The sequence below is a fragment of the Stegodyphus dumicola genome, chromosome 12 (genome assembly GCF_044657685.1).
Source record: "Stegodyphus dumicola isolate Sdum_Otavi_A_Nest chromosome 12, ASM4465768v1".
Taxonomy (NCBI): Eukaryota; Metazoa; Arthropoda; class Arachnida; order Araneae; family Eresidae; genus Stegodyphus; species Stegodyphus dumicola.
In genome coordinates this window covers 5,102,002-5,115,435 of record NC_140779.1, presented here as the reverse complement: position 1 = coordinate 5,115,435, position 13,434 = coordinate 5,102,002, and the positions used below count along the sequence as shown (strand labels likewise).

The window sequence follows — 13,434 nt, the reverse complement described above, 5'->3', positions numbered from 1 at the left end:
AGCTGTAATTGATTCCAAACATTTATTTATGGCTATAAAATTTCTCGAAATAATAAACCACAACATTTCATGAAACAGCATCAGGGGTTATAGATAAAAGGATCTATAAATATAAAAACTAAATTTTTAAATATTAAAGTTCATTCATTCGAATCAGACTATAATTACTATCTGATAAGTTACATAAAATTGTGGCTACTCGCTTTATTTCTTTAAATATTGATCCGCTGGATGCATTTCCTGCAATAAACTTCTCAAAATAAATTAAAACGTTTAAAGAAAGCAGTTTCAGCTATAAAAAATGAAGGGATTCTGTAAATATGGAAATGTTTTCTGCAGTGCAAATTTTTAATAAAAGTGAAATCAAAATACATTTGTCATGCTCTGATAAACTAAATACAAATATTTACATATTATTATGTGCATAACTGACAGAGATGTGGGTGGTTAATAGTTTCTGGAACCATCTAAAATGCTAATAATGAGTGCTAAATCCAACACCCAATAAAAAAGGACTGATGGTCAGAGAGCGTAATTATAAATTTGTAGTTCTAATTTTAAATTCTAAATTTGGTTAAGAAATATGAAATTTCAGTGTATAATATTAAAAAAAATATTCTCGGATGTCTATTGAATTAACCTTATGTATTCGTCTTACCAAAGCTTAATGAATACGTTAATTCATGATCTATGAACACTGTAATTTTATATATTTATAAAATGCCAGCAACTCCAGTATTGAAGCTGTTTTCATAAAATACTGTCTTCCAGTTATTCTCAGTTTATTTTGCTTCTGGAAATGTTGATATCCAAAGGTATTTCCCATTTACAAATTAAAACAAAAACTGTCCTAATAAAAATTATATGCTAGGAACTACTTAATGAAATCTCTTAATTCTTTGAATATTTTCCATTAGTCTTCAGTATTTTCTTTTTATGATTTGGCAGGATCATTGTTTGCAATCAAAAATTAAGTGATTGGTGGATTCCAAATTAAAACTCAGTTTTTCAAATAATTAGTCAGTTTTTCAAATAATTCCTCATTCAAAAGCTAGCAGCGTTTTGCGTTTCCCGAATACTTTTACAAACCAGAAAAAAAAGTTTGTTGCATGACAGAAAACCAAGATTTTACCATCCAAGATACAGGATATCGTCATGATTTTTCCTGAGGAAAATGGCCATGTCACTTGTCAAGCAATTCGAGGAGACTCATCCTTTTCGTCCAATTTGTCTGGCGCAGATAACCTTGACAGGTTTTGTGCCAAATTACAATAATCCAATCCAATCCAATCCTTTTCTTTCTGGACATTTTCGCAGCTAACGATGTGGCACTCATGCGTGCTTGTTAAGTATATATGTTTAAGTACAGTACGTTACTAATTTATATTCATTATTGTGTGTCAAATTACAAATCCAGCTATGTTAGACTGTGTTAATATTTATCAGTTTCTAAAAAGTGACCCAAAACAGCAATTGTACTGTCAAAATATTCCTCGAAAGTATTTTATTCCTTATAAGAGGAATGCTTTTCGCGAAAACCATTTTCGAGATGATATGATTTCGGATTAAGATGCTTTAATGAATACAGTTATATATTGCCAGTTAAATTTCAGAAAACTGATTGCTTGGAATCTATATTGGGTTTGTACGGTTAGATGCCAGAGAGTGCAATTCGTGTAACTGTACAAGACATTTCAGAGAATGAACGAAAATTTCGAATAAGGAAAGTCTCATTTAAAAGTCTTTTTAAAGTATTAGTATGACTATCAAATTTAGAGATCTGGCGACATTTTTCATTTAATGACATCCAAACTGATGTAAATCTAAATGTATCGATGAAGAAAGGTAAATTTTAATATATAGAGAGAGTTTCTGTGTACATTGTTTGAAACTTCCATACATTGTGCTCAAAGAAAAGTTATTTAATTTAAACAACTTTTGGCGGAAACAGTGGCCACGAATCACTCTCTAGAAAGGTTGAGTAGCAAGAGATAAACGTCTGGGACTAATTGTAGTATCCTGCGTCTTTGATCTGCTTGATTTCAGGTTTTTAGGTTGAGATACCATGTTACTATAAAGCAGAGTTTCTAAAATTGTGAGTCGCGACGTAGGCCATAGGACCTGCAACAGGGGGTCGCCAAAAGTTTTAGCAGTTTTGATATTTCTTTAACGTATTATAATAATTTTACAATTACCAAATATTTTTACACAGTGTATCTAAAAATAGTTACAGATCAGACAATACAGACAAAGAAAAATCGAAAAACGTTTCGACGCATTCATTTTATAATATAAACGTTCATTTTACTTGCTTTGCACGTGACGCTGTCATTTCGTCTGTTACTTATTTAAAATTTTCATATTGTTCAGTGTCTTCAAATTAGAAATTAATGACCTATAATGCAATGGTATATTACAGTACAAGTGAAAACATTGACAGTTTCACTCACGTGTGTGTTGGGCATTTTATTAAATTAGCATTTTTTAGAAAAATTAATTCATTTGCGCTAAATGTTTTCTTGCACATATTATATTGAATTTCTGTTTCCAAAAGCGTTTAAATGTTTCCAGTCTGAAAACTTTTCATTTAAAACTTGTACTTTTTATCGTAAATTAAAATTAAGTCTGTGGAAGCCATTAAGTACAGAATGGGGGGGGGAGTGTTTGGCAAGTGCTAAAATCAAAGCCCATAAAAACTCATAAACATGATGTTTAAAAGAGATCTTCAAGTGACGAACTTACATAAGGATCTTATTTATCAGAAATCTTAAAATTATCTTTTTTTCCTTTTAGAATAACTGAATTTTTAGTTAAACATACTTTTGAAATTATATCGTATTCATTATGAGTAAAATCTGCAAGTGCTAAAATCAAAGCCCATAAAAACTCATAAACATGATGTTTAAAAGTGATCTTCAAGTGACGAACTTACATAAGGATCTTATTTATCAGAAATCTTAAAATTACCTTTTTTTCCTTTTAGAATAACTGAATTTTTAGTTAAACATACTTTTGAAATTATATCGTATTCATTATGAGTAAAATCTGCGTTTCTTCTATGGTTAAGTAAAATAGCATTTTCTTTCCTAGAATAACACATCATTTAAATGCATGATTATAATAGCATTTGAATAGTATAGCCTTTGAAAGGACAGAACTTGAATGCATGAAGTTTTAAATAATTTGCAGAGTTGCGCAAACCGAACCTCAGCTTGAGTTTTCTATAATTAGAACAGAAAGACTTCCATTAAAAATACTGTAGGAAGTATTAGGCTTTTCACAGAGAAAATTTGAAAAATCAGCTGTGCTTTAGTAAGAACTTGAACGTGGATTTTTCAGCTATTAGCTGGTAATGCTAACCACTTACACGATACGATTATGCAATAAGGAATTCATTAATTTCTTAGAATGCTAATTGTTTTGTCTAAGCTATATGAGATGGACATCATTTCAAAAACAATAATTAAATTTTTCTCTTCAAAATATTGAAACAGATTGATATAAAAAATAGCTCGTGCAGTCTTAAAATACTATTCTTTGTTGCATGAAAATTATCTCACACCTAAGATGTAGAAATAAAGCCAAGAAAAATCCTAACAGGCATTCAGGTTTTTCAAAATTTTAATAAATGAAAAAATATACCTTTCTATGTACAGCTCCCAACATGCCACTATAATTACCGTCAGGCTGAAGAGCTCCGAACTGGTGATCCACCTGAGATTGTATTGTAAACCTGTAGTTAAAGAAATACTATTAGAAGATGAAATTTTGGAGGAGAGGGGGTGGTAAAGGTGATTCCGGGTATCTTGAATTACTTGGGTAAAATTAATTTAAAATTCTGGAATATATATAACCTACTAATACTTATGACCGCCGCATATTTATAATGCCTCCACGCTGCACAGACACTATACATCTACAAATATCCATGCCGTCTCCGAGATTCATAATAGGGTTCTTTGGTTATGGTAGCCAAAGTTACTAACCACTGTCCTGGTTGGGCGGCTCTTGATTCCTTTTTCTTGTAAGAATAAAATTTTTATTTTCATTATTTTATGGCCTATTTTACTTAATTTCATTTCATATGCAAAGAAATTTATTTGCAAATTTGGAAAAGATTTGGAACATATGCGTTTAATATTTCTATGTATTTCATCCAATAAGCCAAACATCAGTTCTAAATTAAACATGCTGCCTTTTACTACAGAAATGTTTAACAGTAGTAAAATTTACTAGAATGTTAGTTTTTCCCTTCTGTAAAAAATAAAGATAATTCTGAGGACCTTTTATGTTCAAAGATATTCTGTGGCATTTATATATTTTTAAACAAACTGTTTCACAATTAAGATACAATAACACGCCGAACAAATAATAATTTAGAAGTCAAACAACAAAAATTAGCGATTTATTTTCAAATTTTCACAAGACTAGTTTCGATGGTTTTACCGAACCATCAACCTCAGCTGCAAAAGCGCAAATGAACGAGATAAGATATAATGATTATATAAGATAAGAAAGCCTGGACAGGAGATAAGCCACTGGCGCCATCTGTTGATGAAACCAGAACTAAAACATAATTTCTTTAAAGGTTAAGATGGATTGAAGTTAGAGTCGTTAACTAGAACAGAAATATTTTTTTTAATGTGAAATGCCTCTAGAAAATCCAGTTCACCAATGGAATATGTTTTTTGAATAATTTTGGCACCAGAAAAATTGAAAGTGTGATTTTCGGACCAACAATGTTGGGCAACAGAAGACTTCTGTGTTTCCTTTTTTCTAACATATGCCTCCTGTTCCTTGACGCCAAATTTTAAGGCTTTCTTAGTTTGACCAATGTAAATTAAGCCACACTGGCAAGGAATCCTGTAAATACCTCAGGGCTTCATATCCGGAATGGGGTCCTTGAGTATGGAACTCGGAATTTTATTGATGGAAGACTAAACAACCTGAAAGTTAAATTTCTGAAAAATACGTGCAACTTAATAGCAAATCGATGGAGAATTTTTATAATCACCTAAAACAAGAATGTGTCTTTTGTTGTGTTGAGATGAGAATATTTTAACTGCTTGATTAATAATATTGGGTGAAAAGCCCCTGTCAAAAGCTATTGCTTTTTATAGTTTGGAGCTTCATCAAGGGATAGTTTGGAGGAGCAAACTTGAAGAGTACGGAAAACATAAGAATAAAATAAAGCTAACTTTTATTTAGTCGAATGACATGATTTGAAGTGTGGTGGAAGGTAAACCGATGAAGGTTTACAGTAAAACGTAGTACTGAAGTTGGATGTGTTACGTATAACCAAAATTTCGAGAAACGGAAGAGAATTGCAAGTTTGAAGTGAACTGAATAGCATGATCAGTGAAATTCATTGTTGAAAGAACCTTATTTAAATCATCTTTATTACCTTCAAACAGGGTAAAAGTATCGTCTACGTAGCGGAACCATGCCGGGAAGTTTAAAGTTTCAAACAATTTTGATTCATAATAATACATGTAGATATCAGCCAGGATGGGACAATTTTTCTGCTGCCAAAATTATTCAAACAACATCTTCCATTGGTGAACTGGATTTTCTAGAGGCATTTCACATTCAAAACAGTCCTTCTGCTCTAGTTAATGACCCTAATTCGAATCCAACTTTGCCTTCGGCCTTTAAAGAAATTATGTTTCAGTTCTGGTTTCATCAACAGATGGCGCCACTTGATTATTCTTGTCCAGGCTTTCTTATCTTATCTAGTCATTATTTCCTATCTTGTTCATTTGCGATTTTGCAGCTGAGGATGATGGTTCGGTTAAACCATCGAAACTAGTCCTGTGAAAATTTGAAAATATAACGCTGATTTTTTCTTGGTTGACTTCTAAATTAATAAATTGTTTCATATTTAAAAAGACAGCTAATATTATCATCCCAAACCCCCTTTTTTCCGAAGCACTATATATTTTTATATAAATTTAAGATAAAGAATAATAATTTTTCTTAAAAATCAACGTATGATACAAACATTCAGCAACGATCGTCTTAATCATTCAAATTAACGGAAGTTCAAAGCTTCCGTTCAAATTTATAATCGAATTTTTTTAGAGGTACCATCCCTTCAGTTTGGGGTCTGTTAAAACTTTATTATATATGGTTTGATTCTTCACTTTGTCCACAAAAGCGAAATTAAAAAGCATAATATGCCTATAACGTAGTGAATAGTTTTAAGTAAGTATTTATAAGTATCTAATTAAATAAACTAAGCCTTAAGCGTTTGATAATTTTGGTCATATTCCATCTTTTATTAGTAAAAATATATGAAATATTAATTTTTATAGTAACTCTTCTACAACTAATGAATTCCGTCTGCAGCTGACTTTGTAATCTGCCATTAGAAATTAAAAAAAGATAATTGTTTCAAATTTCTAGTTTTTCCTCATACTGTTAAGAATAATTTAAGAATATGCTCTTTAATGTGTCAGCTACTAGTCTTAAATAGTCAAAATTATATAATTTAGGATACTTGCACGGGATATTAAGATTTGATAACTTAGTGGGACAAAGTAAACGCTATATTCTTGCACCATTTTTTAGTATGTGCAAGTTTTGGCAGAAATTGAAAAAATTGGGCCAAGCCACATTATCGAACTATACCGTAAGTTTCTCATTAAAGTTTACAAAATTTGGTTTTTAAGCAAATTTGAATCCCAAAATCGATATATGGAAACACCTGGCATGTCATTTCAGGAAAAGTCCAATTTTGTATTAAAATTTGTAAGTTATATTTCGTCAATCGGCAGAGTAGTACGAAATACATAAAACCGTCTTTTTCTTAAAAAAAAAAAAAAAAAAAAAAAAAAAAAAAAACTTCACGCATGTTTTGTTTCTGAGTTTATCCGAATATTAGACGCAAATGTACTTATGAATTACTGTAAAAATATGTCAAAAGACTTATAAAATATGTATGTATACAATGTGCTTTTGCTGAAGAAAAATATTTTTCTTACTTAATATCCAAAGAATGACTCAAAGCTTCAAAAACATCTTTCAACACGCCATCGAGTTCCGTTTTGTTGCCAGCAGGAACATCCATTGCCCATGGAGGCCACTGTAAGAATTTTCATTTAATTAAAAATAGTTTTCGATATATAGTAGTGTAGTGTAGAAATCATTAAGTCTGATGCTTAACTTATCACTTCAAAAGGTTGTTCACAAGGATAGGATTAATTTATTTACTATTTAAAGCTTTCAGTAATTTATATTTAATTTCGAAAAATATCTGAAGAAAAAAACATTTACCTCTGTGTATCGAACCTTTAACATTGTTTTTGGTAGTAGCCTAAAATAAAAACACCAATTAATTACATTGTCTTTATTTAGATTCAATTTTCTTACGTATTATAAATTTTTTAAGCTTAACAGGAAAAGTATTTGAATGCAATGCTTAATTACCTAAAATACTCATTTGATTAATATTTCGGTGCCTTTTTACAAAAGTAAGGCGTATTATTTTTTTATAATATCTGGACTTAGAATGCTGAGAAAATCCGAGATTTTATATTATTAGTTCTCGAGAAAATATTATTTTTAACCAATATTAGATTCTTTCGGGAACTGAAAGAAGAACTGAAAGAGAGTTGAAAACAGTAACCATTACATGTTAATTTTATATTTAAAATTTAAAATATTTCTATTTGTTCGTTTCCTATATAAATATAACACACACGAATTTCTCTTAGAGGTTTGTTTGCACAACTCTAAAGACTGATACTACTAAGACTGACACTAGTTAGCTATCTTCAGCGTTACGCAAGCCATGCAAGATGGCTTGATCTAGAAATGACACAGTCCAGTAAAGCTACGAGTTTTAGGATAGAGAGGGAGATTTACGGAGTTAATTTTGATTTACATATTTTTTCCCTTTTAAGTATTGCAGAGATGGCCGAGGAAAACTGCGCACTTTGTTTTACTAAATGCTAGAAGTTTTGGTACTATTCGGTTTTGAGGGCCGTGAAAAAATTGCAGGGAAAATGTATGCGCAAAAGCGCCAAATCTGGCAAACGCGCACATTTAACAGCTCGCCAAATCTAGAGCACGCGCTGATTTCAAATTGCGTAAGTTTATATAGTTCTATATTTCTTAAGACGCCACTGACATACTAGTTTAATTTTTAAATCCTTTTTTGATTTTAAATCCTTTTTTTGATACCCTATGGATTTAACAATTTGGGATTGCCCACGACGAAAAGTCGGCAATAGAATTTTGGGTAAAGTGCAGAATCACCCACTGCTTGACGCGTTTTTAAGAACTGCACATACTCGGTATCCATGTGCACATCGACCTATTTTCACTTGAAAAAAAAATCCTAGAATTGCACAAAAATGGCACTGCGCACACCCTTGACTTTATCTATGTACACATCGACCTATTTTCACTTAAAAAGTAAAAGAAAGTTGACAAAAATCCAATTGTTTTTAACCCTTGTAAAAAGCGGCAAACAAATAAGTGAACGATTCTGCACTTTACCGAGAATAGTTTCAAAGAAAAGGCATCATTCATTATAGAAAATTACGTTTGAACAACCAACGAGATGAAATTATGCTTTAACGATAAGTCGGTAGCGAAATAGCGATGCAGGCATCCATTCAGTTATGTTTAGCAATTTTTATATAAATTATAATAATGATCTGAAATAGTTATTTACTCTTACGCTTTCATTCAGTGATGTTTAGCCTTTTTCATATAAATTATAATAATAAAAAAGTATTATATGAAATTTCCTTTCATCTAAATTAAAGCATCAATCTTAGATAGTTATTTACTATTATAGTTCCTTTCTTGCCGCAATTATTAGAGTTGCCGCATTTATTTTTGGCAGCATTGGCATCAACAATAGTTTGGCAATTTTTTACGGCCCTCGAAACCGAATAGTACCGAAGTGGTGAACTTGCAGATGAACAAACACACGTTTTTGAATGCCGTAGATATTTTACCGTAGAGATACTAATGTAGGAACACTAAGACGTATTAATTTGTATCATAAATTTATTCCAAATTATACGAGAATGAGAGCATCACTAACAAATTTACTCAAAAAGGACACTCCATATAAATGGACAGTTCAATGTTAAATAGCCTTTCAAAATTTAAAAGACGCTTTAATTTCCAGACCCATTTTAAATTGATTTAATCTAAAATATCCTTTAGAAAATTAAGATCTTGTGAAAAAAATTGTTATCACTGAATTAGAAGGTTTAGCTATTGTATATGCGTTAGATAAATTTTATTACTATTTAAATGGAGCCCGTTCTTCTGTGCATACTGATCATGCTGCTCTCGTTTGGCTTTAAAACATAAAACATCCTATAAGAAGTCTATTTCGATGGTCGTTAAATGTAGGATTTTAATATCAAATATAAAGAAGGTTCTACTCATATTTAAGCTGATATGTTAATTAGAAATCCCATTTCCCAGCATTTGTGTGTGCAAAATAATTTACTATGATTACAGGAAATTAAATATCATAAAAATTTAGACGATGTTTGTAATCCTAAGTATGAGAAAATTAATGAAGTGTTAACTATGAAAAACAAGGTTTATACAAAATTGTAGTTCCAATGTCTCTTCGTACTGAATTACTTGAAAAAACTCGTATTGAATTTGGTCATATCGGTGTATCTCTCACGTTAAGTTTGTTGTCGCCTATGTATTATTGGACAGATATAGTGCAAGATATTAGAAATTATTGTAAACATCAGTTTTTATATGAATCAAACAGACATTTTTGGGAATTAAACATCAGAGTTTTGTGAAATATGTCAGCTTAATAAGAGAAGTAAACAAAAGAAATTTGGTTTAATGCAAGCCTTATGATCTATAAATGAGTTCTTTGAATTATTATCTATTGAGACTGTTGGTGGTTTAAACTACTATAATTCTACTTAGAAATATATCTTACATTATCATAGATCATGCTACTCGTTATATGTGGACTTTTGCTTCTAACTACAGATACTTATACTATAAATTGTTTAATATGCATTTTTCAAATGAACTATCCAAGAAAATTTTGAGTGATAGAAATGCTTCTTTAACTTTTCAAAATTTAAGCACTTTTTTGGGAATAATAATGTTCCACAATTTTTAACTACTGCTAATAGACCTTAAACTAATGCTAAAGTTGAAAGAGTTAATAAAACCATTATAACTAGATTAAAATATAAATTAAATTCTTACCAAGGTAATATTGCATGGAAACATTATTATCTTCTCAGGTAACTGAAGAATACAATAACACACCACATTCTGTAACTAAATTTCCACCGTCTTATTTAATGTATAGTAAATTACCTTATGATCCCTTACTTGAAAATAAAAAAATATACCCACCAACTGAAGAAGCTAGAAAAATTGCTCAGAAAAGGTCTGACGATTAGCATAGTGTAAATAAAAGTAGGTATGACACCCATTTTAAAGCAAGTAATTTCAAACCTGGCGATTTAGTAACCTACGAAGAATTTCAACATTCTAACACTAGAAAACTTTCGCCTCCTTTTTTCAGGTCCTTATAAAATTTTAAAACAATGTTCTGAATGAAACTAAATCCCCTTAACTAAAAAGAGATAAGAAATTATCAATTCTACCAAACTCAGACCTTTTAAACCAGCAAGTGAATTTAAATTAATTGTTAAAAATAGTAAAATACCTTACTATTCAAAATTACGTAAACTTTTTTTTTCTAAGTTATGCATTAAAATTTCTCAATATTTCAACTCGATTACGTCTTTTTAACCTGATCAAGACGTAAAGCCCAATTAAGAAAATTTTATTCCTGATTTTGAAATTTTCTGACCCAATCTGTCTTCTTCTTTTAACCATACCTTCTTCCTAGAGTTTTTTTCGCTGAGACTTTGTTGTGTACGTTTTCCCTAATAGCAAAAATAAAAAAGAGAAAATATTCAGATTAAAAATGAGGAATTAAGAGACTATTATTAAATTAAATTATAAAGCTGATTTATATATTTTCATCTTACATAATTTTTATGTAAGCTATTACATAAAATTCATTAAATTAAATTATAAAGCTTATAGTTTAATAGAATTATAAGTTTATTAATTTAATAGCTTTATAATTTAAAGAATAGTGTTGCAATTTAATTTAATTATAAGGATGTATTAGTAAATTATAAAGCTGATTTATGTATTCTTTATATTACATATTTTTATGTAAGATATTACATAAAATTAGTTTAACAGCTTTATAATTTAATTTTAAAATAAAGATGCATTATTAAATTAAGTTATAAAGCTTATTTATATAATTTTTAATCTTACATATTTTTATGTAAAATATTACATAAAATTAATTATAAAATTAAATTATAAAGCTGATTTATATATATATATATATATTGAAAAAGAAAATGTAAAGCTAACAAGTAATTAGACGTAAGACCTATTTGGTCTCAAAAACGTTTGCGCATAATGCTGCAAAAAGATATGAAATAATAGTAGTAGGTAGAAACATTGCAGCGATCTTGCTAAAAAGTTACCAGGAGCTGTAGCTCCACGAAATATTTTAACGCAGTATTACAAATATAAGAAGAAATTTGTCTGGAAAAACTGGAAAAAAACTGTAAACACGCGAAAAAACTGCCAAAAATTAATGCTGGAAGACTTGCTAATGCACAAAAAAATTAATCTGATCGTTGTGATATATGAAAAGTTAACTCACATGAAAAATAGATCGACGGAAAAAAATATATAAGGAAAGTACAAATAAAAAACATAGATTGAAAAAATGCCAATACATAAAAAGTAAATATTAAAAATTAAAATGAAGACACAAATTGCAACAATACAAAATACAATAATTAAATAGCGGAAAATGGTAAATTAACCCACTCTCAATTGGCTTTTCAAGGGAAAAAAACTGATTGTCGAACTAGTTTAAATACCATTACGCGTTTCGCCGAAACAGACCATTGAAGCTCTTGTTTAACGCGAAAAAATTTTTATGAAAGAACATTAGTATTCCCGAATATATCTTTTTTGGAAAAATCCTTTTTTGGAGCTTCACTGCTCTGTTCCTTTTTCCCGACGCGTCCTCTGAAATACACATTAGGGTGTCAAAAGCAATTGCAACTCCGAGCAATGTAAAATTAAAATCAAAATCAAAATAGAATAAAATAAATAGCGGTCTGCTATTAGTCAAAAATTATAACAACGTACGGGCTGGTCCTTTAAACCTTAAAGAAGATGGAACTTATATATATATATATATATATATATATCTTTATACATCCACCCTCTTATTCTGCTAAAAAGTACCAAGCCGACCCTTATTTTCGCAGTCATAATAATAAGTCATAATGACGACAATATTCCTGTTTTTGCAATGTCAAATTTGAAAAAAAAAAAATAATAATTTTCGATAAATAATGAAATCTAACTTAATGCAATCTCCCGGTTCCTATACTTGGTAAAGTTTTATACTTATTATAAAAAAATAAAAATACAAGACGTTTGACTCCCGTACGACAAAAAATGATTAAAATATTTAAGTTCAAAATTTTCAATATTTTAATGTCATTTTCAACTGGCTCCGTGCAATCGGTAATTCAAGTTAGAATAATTTGAGGAAATAAGTGTAAATAAAGAGCAGCAAAAATTGTGTATAATTTAATAGGCCGTATAAGGAAGTCATGTCGTATCCACATCAGATTTTGTTACACTTGTTAATGAGCTATAAAATTAACATTTGGAAAAATTAGTAGATGTGGCATTTATGAAGTCTAGTTCTAAATGATGTGATGATGCTTGCATTAAATATTTATGAAGAAAGTTACAAGCGAAATGAAATAAGTATATAGATAAGAAAAAATAGAGTCAATGGATCTTTACGCACAAAAGATACAATAGTGAAGAGGCTGATTTTAATAACTGAAAAATATTCTTGAAAATAAAAGAAAATACTAGAATTAGTTTAAAAACTTAAATATTTTACATATTTCTAAATTTAGTAGTTTTTTAAAGTTAAGTCTGAATTTGATAACTTAAAATGTAACTTTACCTTGAGTAACTTCCAAGTTTGACGCAATCAACAGATTGAAAACTGTGAATGAAGAGATCACAAATGCTTACTCTCACTTACAGAGTCAATTTTAATGACCACGGAAAGATCATATTTCCATGTAAGCATTACATATTAGTTTTAAAAACTTGAAAGGGAAAAGTAAAATAACTTTTCATTTCTAAATGTTAAATGAATTCTAAAAGTTCGCTGAAACTCAACTTTCGAACTTGGAGTATTGATAGTTCAAAAGAGCAAAACGACAGTGTTAATCATAAATAAGGGATAGTGTAATGAAAAATAATCTTCTTACATACTGGTCGTTTTTCGGAAGACAGGATTATCTTGTATCGCATGCATACTGCTTCTCAGAGAAAATTTTAAAA

At 29.7% G+C, this 13,434-nt stretch overlaps 2 protein-coding genes across 2 annotated transcripts in view; one reads left to right on the top strand and one right to left on the bottom strand.

Annotated features, from left to right (window-relative positions):
• The window catches only part of LOC118192773 (putative glutamate receptor), a 45,400-nt gene extending 34,500 nt beyond the window's left edge, over nucleotides 1-10,900 (bottom strand). Inside the window, exons 1-4 of the mRNA XM_035363789.2 lie at nucleotides 10,857-10,900; nucleotides 7,276-7,315; nucleotides 6,984-7,084; nucleotides 3,643-3,733 (exon numbers count right to left, since the gene is read on the bottom strand). Coding sequence (XP_035219680.1) covers nucleotides 3,643-3,733; nucleotides 6,984-7,084; nucleotides 7,276-7,299 — 216 coding nt within the window. The 5' untranslated portion in view covers nucleotides 7,300-7,315; nucleotides 10,857-10,900. The remainder of the gene's footprint in view (nucleotides 1-3,642; nucleotides 3,734-6,983; nucleotides 7,085-7,275; nucleotides 7,316-10,856) is intronic.
• Nucleotides 1-13,434, top strand: part of LOC118192775 (uncharacterized) — a 153,607-nt gene that overhangs the window by 90,373 nt on the left and 49,800 nt on the right. The gene's annotated exons all lie outside the window — the stretch shown is intronic.